This window comes from Sorex fumeus, unplaced genomic scaffold (genome assembly GCF_029834395.1).
Source record: "Sorex fumeus unplaced genomic scaffold, SorFum_2.1 ptg000063l, whole genome shotgun sequence".
Lineage (NCBI taxonomy): Eukaryota > Metazoa > Chordata > Mammalia > Eulipotyphla > Soricidae > Sorex > Sorex fumeus.
Window position 1 is genome coordinate 69,757,501 of NW_026606120.1, and position 12,593 is coordinate 69,770,093.

At 56.6% G+C, this 12,593-nt stretch overlaps 1 protein-coding gene across 1 annotated transcript in view; it reads right to left on the reverse strand.

Annotated features, from left to right (window-relative positions):
- The window catches only part of ABCC3 (ATP binding cassette subfamily C member 3), a 52,853-nt gene that overhangs the window by 38,154 nt on the left and 2,106 nt on the right, over positions 1-12,593 (reverse strand). The window contains exons 2-6 of the mRNA XM_056126540.1: positions 2,410-2,586; positions 1,967-2,092; positions 1,675-1,812; positions 567-692; positions 333-394 (exon numbers count right to left, since the gene is read on the reverse strand). Of these exons, the coding sequence (XP_055982515.1) occupies positions 333-394; positions 567-692; positions 1,675-1,812; positions 1,967-2,092; positions 2,410-2,586 (629 nt within the window). The remainder of the gene's footprint in view (positions 1-332; positions 395-566; positions 693-1,674; positions 1,813-1,966; positions 2,093-2,409; positions 2,587-12,593) is intronic.

Here is a 12,593-nt window from a genome sequence, read left to right on the forward strand (position 1 = left end):
TGTGTGTGTGTGTGTGTGCATGCATGTGGGCAGGTGTGCCCATGTACTCTTAGGGCAGCCAGGACTATCTTCTCAGGTCCCCTGAACCTTCAGCCCATCCCCCTTCCTCCCTCCCCCTCCTCCCCCTCCTCCTCCCTCTCCTCTCCTTCCTCCTCCTCTCCCTTCCCCTATCTCCCCTTTTCTCTCTTCCCTCCTCCCTCATTTCTTCTCCCTTTCCCTTCTTCCCTGTCCCCTCCTCTCTCTCCCCTCCTCTCTCTGCCCTCCTCCCCTCTCTACTCCCTCCCTTTCCACTCCCCCCCTCCCCTCTTCTGGTCCAGACTGGGCTGACTCACTCTGTGAACCACCAGAAGGACAGGCGAGACAGGAAGCCAGCTCTCTTCTCTGGGCAGGGATTCTAGAAGGCAAGAAAAAGAAAGGGGGGCAGTGGATGAGGGGGCCGCAGCCGAGGAGGAAGAGGTCCCCTCGGAAGATCAGGGTAGAGCCTGGGAGAGTGGAGGGCATGGCTGCAGGCTGGCGGGGCTGGAGCCAGGGAACCCCAGCACCGACGCAGGCCTGGGGAGACTCACCGGATCTGTGTTCTTTGGGGAGAAAAACGGTGCCTTTTCCCTGAAGCATGACAGGATCAGGGCCAAGAGCACCAGGGCGAAGTAGATGTAGAAGGTGGTGAAGCGGAAAGGCTCTGAGATGTGGCCCTGGGGGACAGTGAGAAGGTGCAGGTGAGAAGGGGCAGTCTAGGCCTGCATCCTGGCCCTCCCAAGGTCCCCCACCCCCACCCTGCAGAGGAGTTTAAGTGATGAGAAGGGGTGCATGCGTGCATGCGTGTGTGTGTGCGCGTGTGTGCATGCATGTGCGCACACATGTGTGCGTGTGTGTATGCATGTGTGTGCGTGTGCGCGCACGTGTGTATGCGCGAGCATGTGTGTGCATGTTGTGTGAGTTTCCGTGAGCATGCATGCATACACATGTGTGTGTGCATGAGTGTCTGCATGTGTATGTGTGTGCATGTGTGTGTGAGTGTGTGTGTGCATGTGTGAGTGTGTGGGCATGCATGCGTGTGTGTGTGTGCGTGTGTGTGCGTGTGCGTTCCAGGAGGACCTGCACTCCCCAGACATCACAACCAGCTCTTCCGGTCCCATCTAGCCCTCCCCAAGCTCGGGGCTCTATGCTACCACACTGCTACCTAGGAAATGGGGTTCCACAAGGTCATGCAATTTGTTCAATGTCATTAAAGCAGGTGTTTCTCCAGACTGGGCTCGGAGACCCCATGGAGCCCATCTGCCCCCGCCCCACCGCCCCCATTACAGGGAAGGTCAGGGACTGCAGAAGGTGGAGAGACGCAGGAGGAAGAGGCTATGGGGCTGGTGGATGAGCACGGAAGGTCCGTGCATGTCTGTACACATGTGCACACAGGGGGACCAGCAGGCGTCTCAATCACATCTGGCATGGGGTGGGGGAGTCTTGCCCCTTTCCTCTGGCTGCACTGCTTCCCCACACTGCCCCCCACCACGTCTGGTCAGTTTCCGGGCAGAGAATCCACCACTAGGAACCACACCCAAGGTCCTCCCAGGGAGCCCGTGGGAGGGCAGAGGGGCACCCTCCCATCTCCCCACGATACAGGCAGTAGAGCTGAGCCCCGAGGTCACCCTGACACAGGGCTGGAGCACGCAGGCTTACCTCAGCCACGGCAGAGAGGATCTTGGAGCGGAAGGGCACGATGGCACAGAGCACACACAGGAACCAGAAGATGATGAGCACCCCCGAGGACTGCACCCCCCGCAACCGCTCGTACTGGATCAACAGGGTGGCCAGCAGCTGCAGGCGGCGGGGACAGAGCGTGCCCGTGGGAACTCAGGGGGTCACGGGGGTCTGGGCTGGTCCCCATCCCCCCCACTGTTGTGTCCCCAGAGACCCTGGGCGCTCCCCCCATCATGATCGCACCACCCACCTGCCACAGCCCTGCACTAACCATAGTGATGCCCACCACCAAGGGGGTGACGAAGAAGATGGGGGCCGGGGTCTTGCCATGAACCAGGCCGTGGAAGGAGTAGAAGAGGTCTGCCCATGACACACACCACAGCAGGAGGCCCAAGACCTGACAACGAGGCACCGCGTTGGCACGTGCACGGCCAAGGGTGGGTACAGGACCTGCGGGAGCAGCTTTTGTTGCTGCAGCCACTAGAGCTTCCCTGGGCCCTGGTCAGTGGGCAGGGCTGGGCCCTAACTGGAAGCTTCTTCAGAGCAGTGTGAACTTCACCTTCCCTGAGCGCGAAAGACCCCACATGGCTGTTGGCCAGCTGGCCGGGGCCCATAACTGCAAGCGGCAGGTTGGGCAAGCCTGGGGGACCCCACCCTTTGACACGACGCTTCTGGGCCCCGGCCCACCCCCGCCCCGCTTCGGGAGCCCCTGACCGTCTTGATCCGAGACAAGAGGGAGAGGGTGATGTAGCCCTGGTGATGGTGCCGCAGGTAGAACAGGTAGCAGGGCAGGGTAGTCCACAGGTAAATGCAGGGGATCCAGGCCAGCAGCGAGTTCTGGAAGCAGGGCGTGAGGTCCGGGGTGTCTGTGTGCAGGGACAGATTAGAGTCCTAGGGAAAAAGAGGACATTCAATGTACCGCCTGCCTCCTGGGGACCTCTCTCCAGGGACGAGGCTGCAGCCCTCAGAGCCCTCTTGGGACCGGAAGAGAGTTTTATGGGGGGTCCTGTGGCCAGGTGCTCTGGGGAGGCTGCGGCAGCTCCAGGGGGACGATATCCACCGGCTTCCACTCTCCCTCACTGAGGAAGAATGGAAGGATAAGAAAAATGTGCCCAGGGCTGGAGCAATAGCACAGTGGGTAGGGTGTTTGCCTTGCATGTGGTCAACCCAGGTTTGAAACCCAGCATCCCATATGGTCCCCTGAGCACCACCAGGAGGAGTTCCTGAGTGCAGAGCCAGAAGTAACCCCTGTGCATTGCCAGGTGTGATCCCCCCCCTACCACCACCACCCAAAAAAAAAAGCAAAAAACAAAAAAAAATGTGCCCCTAGAGTCTGAGCAATAGCACAGAAGAGAGGGCGTTTGCTTTGCAAGAGGCCAACGTGGGTTCAATCCCCGGCACCCCATATGGTTCCCCAAGCACCACCCGGAGTGATTCCTGAGTGCAGAGCCAGGAGTATTCCCTGAGCATTGCTGAGTGTGGCCCCCAAACTAAAAAAACCACAAATGTGCCCCATCCAGAGTCCTTCGGTATCCATCCCTGTCCTGAGAGTCTGCCAGAGAGAGAGAGAGAGAGAGAGAGAGAGAGAGAGCGCAATGAGAGGCAGGAACTGGCCCGCTGTGCCGTCTATGGAGTGAAACCATGGTAAGGAGATAAACTTCCTCAGTGGTGAGTTCCTGGACAGGCCCCATCAGCTTTGGGCTTCTAATCTATCTGTTTTCTAGTTTTCCTCCCTTCCCTCCTTCCTTACCTTCCTCCTTTCCTTAACTCCCTACTCTATTTCCTTTCTTTGGTCTTTGGGTTATACCCACCATGCTCGAGTGCTCCCTGGCAGTGCTCAGTGGACCCTGTAGTGCCAAGGATGGAAATGCGGGTCACCCACATGCAGAGTTTAACCCATGGGGCTCTCTGGCCCTTTTGGAATGGTGATCTGGGAGCTGGGGCACTTTGGCCACACCTGGTGGTGCTCAGGGCTTAGTCATGGCTTTGTGCTCAGGAATCACTCCCAGAGGGCTCAGGGGCCATACAGGATACCTGGATCAAACCCGGGTTGGCTGTGTGCAAGGCTAACGCCCTACCCGCTGTACCACCGCCCCGGCCCCAACCAAGGATGATTTTTATTTATCTTCTGCGGTGGTAGATAGAATCCAGGCTCACACATTCAAGCCTAGTGCTCCTGGGCCAAGCCACGACCCCAGCCTGAGGTTGTTTTTTTTCTATCAAAGCACATGATGCAGCTCCCACTTCCGCTTTCACAGAGACTTTCTCACAGAAAGGCCGAGAGTTCCCCTGAGCCTGTGTCGCCTCTACTTTCAGAGTGGGAGGCCTTGCTCCCCTCACTCTCACTCCGCTCCTACCTCGCTGGGGGAGTTGGCGAGACACCTTTGTAAGTTTCAAAGCCGAGGTGGCCCTACCCAGGTTTGCACAGGACCCTCCTAGTCTGTCACCACGGAGAGTCTGGAGTTTGGCAGGGCCACTGAGCCCCCTCGGGTCCCCCTCTCTTTGTTTTCGTACCAAACAACTTTGCAAAAGAGATGGAAGAAAACACTCAAACATGCATTTTCCTGGGAATTGTTTCCAACCAAGGCCACCGTTGGGCCAAACTTTTTCTCCTTTCCTGCATAGCAATAGACATTGAAAACAGAAATAAGGAATAGGGGAAATCCAACTCCAGCCCCATGCACCTGTCAAGAAAGGAGCCATATCACTGGTGGAGGGATGGGTACTTGATCATTGTATAACTGAAACCCAAGCACAAAAATTTGTAAGTCTACAACTGTACCTCATGGTGTTTCACTAATAAAAACTTAAAAAAAAATAAAAAAGAAAGGAGCCATGAGGCGAGAGAGAGAGAGAGAGAGAGAGAGAGAGAGAGAGAGAGAGAGAGAGAACAGTGAGGAGGGCGCTGGCCTGCCGTGCTATCTGTCCTGAACGCAACCTCCACCCCCAATTATTTTTTGGTTTTGCTTTTTATGTATTTGTCAGTGATTCTTCCCCAACTCACCCACAGAACTCAGAAGCTCTGCTACTGGCTCAAATGCAGGCAGTTATTTCCCTGTTCCTCCCCTGCCCTGGAGTGCCTGCACCCTGTCCCCCCTACCCCCCACCCCATGAATTTCTCTCAGTCTGCCTTCACACCTGCCTGCAGCCCTGGGCCTACCCAATTTTCTAAATCACTCATCTTCCCCTTCTTGACTAGACCCCCCCTTACTTCATTGGCACACACATTTCTGCCATCTTCTGATAAAAGATGCCTGAAGAATTGTTCTTCTTTTTTATTTTTTACTTGGGGTTGGGGGTGGGGGCATTGGGTCACACCTGACAATGCTCAGGAAATACTCCCGGTGTCATGCAGGGGTCAATCCTGGCAGTGGTAGGGGGGCTATGTGTGGTTCCAGAGACTAAAGTGGAGTTGTGTTCCTGTTCTTCTTAAAAAAAAAATTGGAGGCGCCAGCAGGTCAACCTGTGCCAACCTGTCGGGTGAGTGCATCAGCAGCCTGATGGTGACTTCTGGGATTTCAGGAAACCCCAAACTTGCCGCTGTGCCTCTGGCCAGACCCCAACAACTTGAGACCAAGTTTCCCAAGAAATTAAAGGGTCAAAAGTTAGGTAAGTGGGAGCCATGCCCACAATCTGCTTCCAGCTCAACTATACAAGTTCATTTTTTGGCCTTGCTTCCGAACCCCATAAATAAATCTCGAAAGAGATCAAAAGCTGCAGTTAATCTCGGACCCTCACAAGACTGAACAGATTGGGGCAAATCAGGGAAGGCAGGTCAGCCTGGTGCCTACCCAAGCAGAGCTCCTGGCAGCTTCTTGCTCCCATAATCCAAAATTGTTGCATGCCCCTGACCAGACTCCACCATCTCAGGACGGATCTAACAGAGATATTAACCTGTTGAAAATTCAGATATGCGGGTTTCGTGACTGAAACCTCCAGGCTTTCTCAGAGTTGGGATGGGCTACCTCCCCCAACTTCCCTATACTCCTGGAAGCACCAGCAGTCATGCCAATGAAGCAACTCCAGTGCCACCATGTAAGCTCTACTACCACGCTTGCTCCAGAGATCCATAAATAAATCTCAAAGGAGATCAAAAGTTAATCCTGGACCTGAACAAGGCTGACCAGACTAGGGTAAATGGGTGTGTGTGGGGGGGAGGGGGGATGGTCATCCTGGTTCCTGCTCAAGTGGAACCCCTGGCATACACTTGCTTCCACAATCCAAAATTGCCCCCATGCCCCCAGTCAGACCATCTTGGGACGGACTTACTGAGACAGTTTGCTAAAATTCAGATATGTGAGTTTTGTGACTGAAATATCCAGGCTTTCTCAGGGTTGGGATGGGCTACTTCCTCCTACCTCCCTGTACTTCTGGAAGCTTTGGCAGTCAAGCTGCCACCCAGTTAATAAAGTTACTCCAGTTGTACTTTCCCAATAAAAATACTGAACGCCCTGAGTAAACATGATGCCCTCTTAGTACCTGTATTGCAAACCAAAATGCACAAAAGGAGAGACCGAGAGAAAGAAGAAAAGTGCCTGCCATAGAGGCAGGCTGGGGGGGTGGGTGGGAGTGGCAGGGCACTGGAGATGGTGGGAGGGAAATGGGGGACATCAATGGTGGAAAATGTACACTGGTGGAGGAATGGGTGTGGGGTCATTGCATGACTGAAACCCAATCATGAACAGCCTTGTAATGGTCTATCTCAAGGTTATTTAATGAAGAATGAAAAACAAAAACAAAATTGGAAGTCTGAATTTGTCTTCATTGGACTATCTGGGTTGAATTTTGACTTAGTATCTTTCCCAACTCTCTGAGCTCAACCCAAGCCTCACTTCCTACGGGAAGTCTTCCTAGGATTCTCCACCCTCCGATAAAGGCTGGTTTCTGCATTAGCATGTGTGTACTCAGTAGTAAACAAAATGACTTCTAACAGGACAATAAAGCCTCCTTGTATCTCTGACATTTTATTAGTGAACTTACATAGTGATCATTTGGTTGTTTCAGAACTTCTAGAAGTAGAGAGAAAGGATTTTGTTGAGGACTGGTTTGCAGAGAGAGAGAGAGAGAGAGAGAGAGAACACATGAATGAAACACATACACACTCTCTCACTTTATCTCTCTCTCACACACACAGAGTAAACAGAATAACAGCTGGATGTACTTACTGGGGAAACGGGTCCAAGTCCATCTGGGCCGTATGGAGCTGGGACAGACTCTCAGCCTAAGACCCCATGTGGGGTCACTCCCCAACCCTTACCCTTGGGCCCTGCACCTGTCTCCAAGGGCAAAGTGACGGGGCCCTGAGGACAGACACGGCTGAGTGAGTCGTCTCCTACTCCTCTTCTCTCCTGCCCACATCCACCTACTCCCAGCCCTGCGCCAGGCAGGAATGAAAGGTGTGTGCATTGCACAGCAAAGAGAGTTGGGGTGGGCGTCCTGGAGCTGGGCCGAGGGAGAGGCAGGACCACTGGCTGTGTCTGCCAGGCGAAGGCAGGTGGGGAGTGGCCACAGAAGAGCAGAAGCCCACAGGGAGCCCCACAGAATGGGGTGGGGGTGGAGTGAGTACCTTGTCCTTGCTGGACCTTCATCTCCAAGTCCCCCACCTGTGAGTGATGGGAAGGAGAGCAGCTTGCCAGCTCCCCAGCGGGGGTGTGGCGAGGATTGAGACACCCAGGAAAGCACCAAGACTCATTCAGGGCCATGCCTGGGCGGGGGGTGGGTGTTGGAGATCAGAGTCCCTTTCAAGCTTGGATTGGTTTCATAGGCATTCCACGTGTGATGCCAACAGCCAAGAGGCAGTGGGGCTGTGAGCGCCCACAGGTCTGTTCCATCCCCCCACACACCAGGAGGTGCAGTCTGGGATCCTTCCTTCAGAGAAGCAGGTGCTGGCCTGGAGCTGGTTCATGGGGCTGGAGCACAGCTTCGCGTGTGGGACTCTGCATTTAATAGCCCACAACCACCCGGTCCCCAACCCTGCAAGGAACGGCCACCATCACTGCCAGGAGTGACCCAGAAAGGAAAACAAACAAACAAACAAACCAGATAAGCAGTGGGTTGTGCCATCTTGGGGATTGCCAGGGATCAAACTCAAGGCCACATGCTACCTCTGGGTCCAATGCCCCCTGAGCTACCCACTGAGCTATCCCCAGGCCCACTCTTATCTGTTGAACAAATGAATGGGGGGGTGGGTCAAGAGTCCAGCATCCCCGTCTCCCTGACACAGGCCGAGGTCCTGGCATCCAAAGGTGTCTCTGACTCAAAGTCAAGGATAGGAGTGAGATCTGTGGAGGTGCTTTCCTGGACCTCCTGTCCCCGAGGATCCCTACCAGCCACTAAAGCTCCCCCCATTCTCATTCTGAGGAGCCTAGTCTGGGCTCTCGGTCAGAGCTGGGCCCACAGCCTCCGCCCTATACCACCCACGGTCTCCACAGCAACAACTACTTCCTCAATAATGCAATTAACCAATGAGATGGGGCTGATAAGGCAGAAGGTCTGGAACCCAGAAGGGAGACACTCAAGAGTGGCTCCCACGGGCCCGCACAGAGGCTGAAACCCCTGTTGGCCCCCACAGGGTACAGGGCAGGTGGGGGTCAGTACCCCGGCACCTGCTGTCAGCCCCAGCTGGCTCCCAGCCCGGTCAGGACTTTCCACACTGCCTCCCCGCCTCCTCCCAAGTCTGGATCCCGAGAATGTTGACAAGCATGCTTGTGAGAAAAGAAATTACTTCCCTAATCCTGCGCGGTGCGGAAAAGGGATCAACTGACAAGCACATTTATCTCAGCAGAAATGGAGGTGTAGAAAGGGTGAGGGCGCCCTCTGATCCGGGGCAGGCTCGCTGGGTGGGAGGCAGCCCGGCTGCCTGGGATCTGGCTCCTTCCGGAAGGGGTCACAGAGTCTCTCCCCACGGTGCTGAGGAGCTGCCTTCTGAGGCTGAGTGTCCAGCCTCAGTTTCCATGGGTGGCTCTGAGCCCCCTGCCAGGCACAGCTTCTTGGGCACTTGGTCAAGCCCTGCCAGGTCTCCATGATGGCATCCCACCTGGGGGGGGGCACCCGCGATCACTCCCCTCACCTCAAACCTGCAACAATCTCTTTCCAGGACCCGGGAGATGGTGCAAAGGGCTGGCGCTCAGGTGCGCGGGTGAGAGGCCTGGGTGCCATCCCTACCACCACATGGTCCCCTGAGCACCGTGGGGGTGTGACTCCGACCAAACCAAACATAAAACAGCAACTAAGGGGCCGGGCATCTGCCTCCCTGAGAGACTTCCTCAAGCAGAGGGGAAGGGGCGGCTAGAAGAGGACCCCAGACCAGCTGGGGTGCCGGCAGCCAGGAAACCTGCAGAGCCAGTTGGCAGGTGAAACCCAGTCACGGGGAGCAGCTGGGGAGACGGAGGGCACCCAGTGGGCAGCACACCCACATTTCAGCCCCTTTTCCCCCCAAGCCCCTTCCTGTGGACCCCGTCTTGCCTCCTGCAGACTCAGCCCAGGGGGCTCAGCCGGGTGCTCCAAAGACCATTTCCCCATTGTCGGGGCTGACAGGCTGGCCTGGCAAAGCGCCTTCCAGATGCCACTTCCCTGAGTCACTTCCTCCCGAAGTCTCTGGACCTGGGTTTAGGGGCTGTGGGGGAGCAGCAGGGCTGGGCAGAAGCCAGCTGGGGCCAGAGGGAAGGAAACCTCCCAGCAAAACCAGAAACTCAGGGATTAGAGGTGCCCCGTGCCAGCCAGGCCACACGGCCCCCCAGCTGGGACTCTGGGAGGGGCAGGAAGGGCTGAGCTTCAGAGTGGGTTCTTTTTTATTTTATTTTGCTTTTTGGGTCACACCCGGCGATGCGCGGGGGTTACTTCTGGCTCATGATGCACTCAGGAAATACTCCTGGCGACCTAAATACTTAGGGGACCACGTGGGATGCTGGGAATCAAACCCGGGTGGGCCACGTGCAAGGCAAACGCCCTATCCCTGTACTATCGCTCCAGCCCCAAGAGAGTCGAGTCTTTCATGCCCATCCACGGACGTGCCGCGGGGGACCCCGTCCCCAACTGTCTGCCCACTGCCTGTGCACACCTGTTTTCTAGAGTCCACTGAGACGAAACCCTGGCCACTCACGGGCCCTTCCTAGGCCAGGACTCTCCTGGGACCGGGAAACGAGGCAGGAGAAAGGTGGGAGAACCCTGATACTCAAGATCCCCCGGGAAAAAGGTGGGAGAACCCTGGTACTTGGGATCCCCAAGTTTGGAGGCACAGTCTGGGCCTGAGTCACAACCTCCCGAAACGACTAGAATCTCAAGGGTGGGGGCCCTAAAACCCAGGAAGCCCAGCTGGAACCCGGTGAGGGTGCGTGCTCTGTCCAAGACACACAGCTGGAAAACGTCAGAATGCGGTGAGCTGGAGCGGTGAGCAGGAGACACCAGGACAGCAGAGGGGGCGGGGGAAGGAGGGGGAGGCAGGCTGGGGCTTGGCGGCTCCCTGGGACAGGGAAGGTGTGAGCCGCTGGCCAGGGGGAAGTGCTCAGGCCTCTAGCAGGGGCTGCTCTCGGCCCCAGCCTGTGGGGAGAGGTGAGGAGGGGAGAGCTGGAAAACACGGGAGGGGGGCCAAACAACCTCCTCAACCTCACTTTCTAATCTGCCCCCCCCAGCCCCCCCCCCCCCCCCCGCATCCTCACTGCGCTCGCAGACTTCTGTGGTGGACAGCTCAGCACTCACGAAGCAGTCAGGGCCTTTGGACAGCTCCAGGCCGCAGAGCCAGGCTGGGGCTCAGGCTGCCCAGCTCATTGCAGAGGGCTCCAAGCAGCGCCGGTGCTCACAGCCTGACCTCTGGGCGGCAGGACAGCAAAGGAGCGGCCTCCAGCCTCCCGAGCTCTGGCAGTTTGGTTCCAGTTCATTCCTCCTGAATTTATTCCCATGAACTCTCCCCAGGCCTGCTCAAGGGACGGATGAGGGCAGGCGCGCAGGGTGGGAGGTGGGAGAGAGCCCGAGATGAGAGCGTAGCCCCTGCGTGGGGAGTGCCTGTGTCTGACCTCCTCGGGTGTGTGTGTGTCAGATCCAGTGTGAGTGGGCGCCAGGTGTGTGCGAGGTCACGCTGCGTGTTAGCATATGGTGTGTACAAGGGCAGGGTGTGTGTGAGGCCAGAGTGGGAGTGCACGGGCGCCTGGGGGGGACATTGTGTGTGAGAGCACCAGTGTATGTGAGTGTGCAAGTACGTGGAGCTCGGAGGTGTGTGTGCACAAGCAGTGAGGTCAGGGGTCCCCTGAGATTTAGCTGGGACTGAGGTTGATGGATTGAGCCACAGAGAGTTCAGCAAACGGCTGCAGTGGAACCCTGGGCTAGTCTCCTCCCCACCCACCTACCTCCTTCCTTCCTTCCTTCCTTCCTTCCTTCCTTCCTTCCTTCCTTCCTTCCTTCTCCCCTTCCCTTCTCCCTCCCCTTCCCTCCTCCTCCCTCCTTCCTTCCTTCCTCCTCTCTCCTCCCTCCTTCCTTCCTTCCTCCTCTCTCCTCCCTTCCTTCTTTCCTTCCTTCCTCCTCCCTCCCTTCCTTCCCTCCTTCCTTCCTTCCTTCCCTCCCTCCTTCCCTCCTATCTTCCTCCCTTCCTTCCCTCCTTCCTTCCTCCTCCCTCCCTCCTTCTTTACTTCTTTCCTTCTTCCCTTCCTTCCCTCCCTCTTCTTATCTCTCTTTCCACTCTGTCTTTTTCCTTCCTTCCTCCCTCCCTCCCTCTTTCCCTCTTTCCCTCCGTCCCTTCCTTATTCCCTCTTTCCCTCCCTCTTTCCTTCCCTCCTTTCTTTCCTTCCTTCCACCCCTCCTTCCCTCCTCCCTTCTTTCCTTCCTCCCTCCCTCCTTTTCCCTCCCTTCCTCACTGCCTCCCTCCCTCCCACCCTTCCCTGCTGGGGAGCAGGGAGGTGGGCTCAGTGCAGCGCTGGGAAGCCCGCACCCAGAGCAAGGTCTCCAGCCCTACACATCACCTCCCTTCCCCTAACACCCCTTTCTCTTCCCTGCTTCTCTCGGAAACATGGTGAGTTTTAGTTCTCAAAATCATTTCACGTTGCCTGTCTCATTTGCTCTCCACAGCAATCTTGTGCGGTGGGTAGGAGAGGATTATTTCCCCACGTCACAGGTTCTGAAACTGCGACGGAGGACAATTTGGCAGAGTAAGTAAGTGGCTTAGAGGGCCTGAACATTCCCCCTGCCCTGGTTTCTACCCCAAAACTTCTTCCCACAGCATGATCCACTGGCCTGGGATGCAAGAACCTCCCCAGAAGCTCCCCTGGGCCCCACTCCAAGCTGGCGGACAGACCTGAAGGATTGCAGGATCTCCAATGCAAATGAGATGCAACTCACATGCCGAGCACGGAGCCTTTCCTTCTGGCCAGAGACCCCACCCCCTGTCCACCCCTTCCCTTCACCAGCCCAGCTGGGTGTCACCTGCAACAGCTTTCAAAAGCCAAGAAGATAATGTGGGAGTAGGTGGAGGGTGTCTGGACATGAGGGTGAGGCGGGGGAGCTGGCCCCCACTGTTGGGGACATGCATGCACGCTGCCCACTGGGCTTTCAGTATCTCTTGGCCCTGCTGGAGATGTGCTGACTTCCCTCCCCTCCCCCTAGGGGGGCGGAGGTCTCAGTACAGGACTGAAATGAGTGCCAATGGCAGTGCCCAGTTGGGCAGTGGCGAGCCTGGAACCGGGTTCTAGGCATCCTGCATCCCAGTCCAGCACTCTGCAACCAATGGGGCAAGACAGACCAGTCTCCCCTCCCAGACCCCCGGTTTCCCTAGCACTGCCATGAGCTGCTCGCCTCTCCAGCACCCCTGGACTCTAAAATATCTTGGAAGGGGGCTGGGCGGGGCAGCAAAGGATCTCTAAGCTGAATATAAAAGAGGTTTTGAGTTCCCAACCCCACGCTTCTGGATGTCT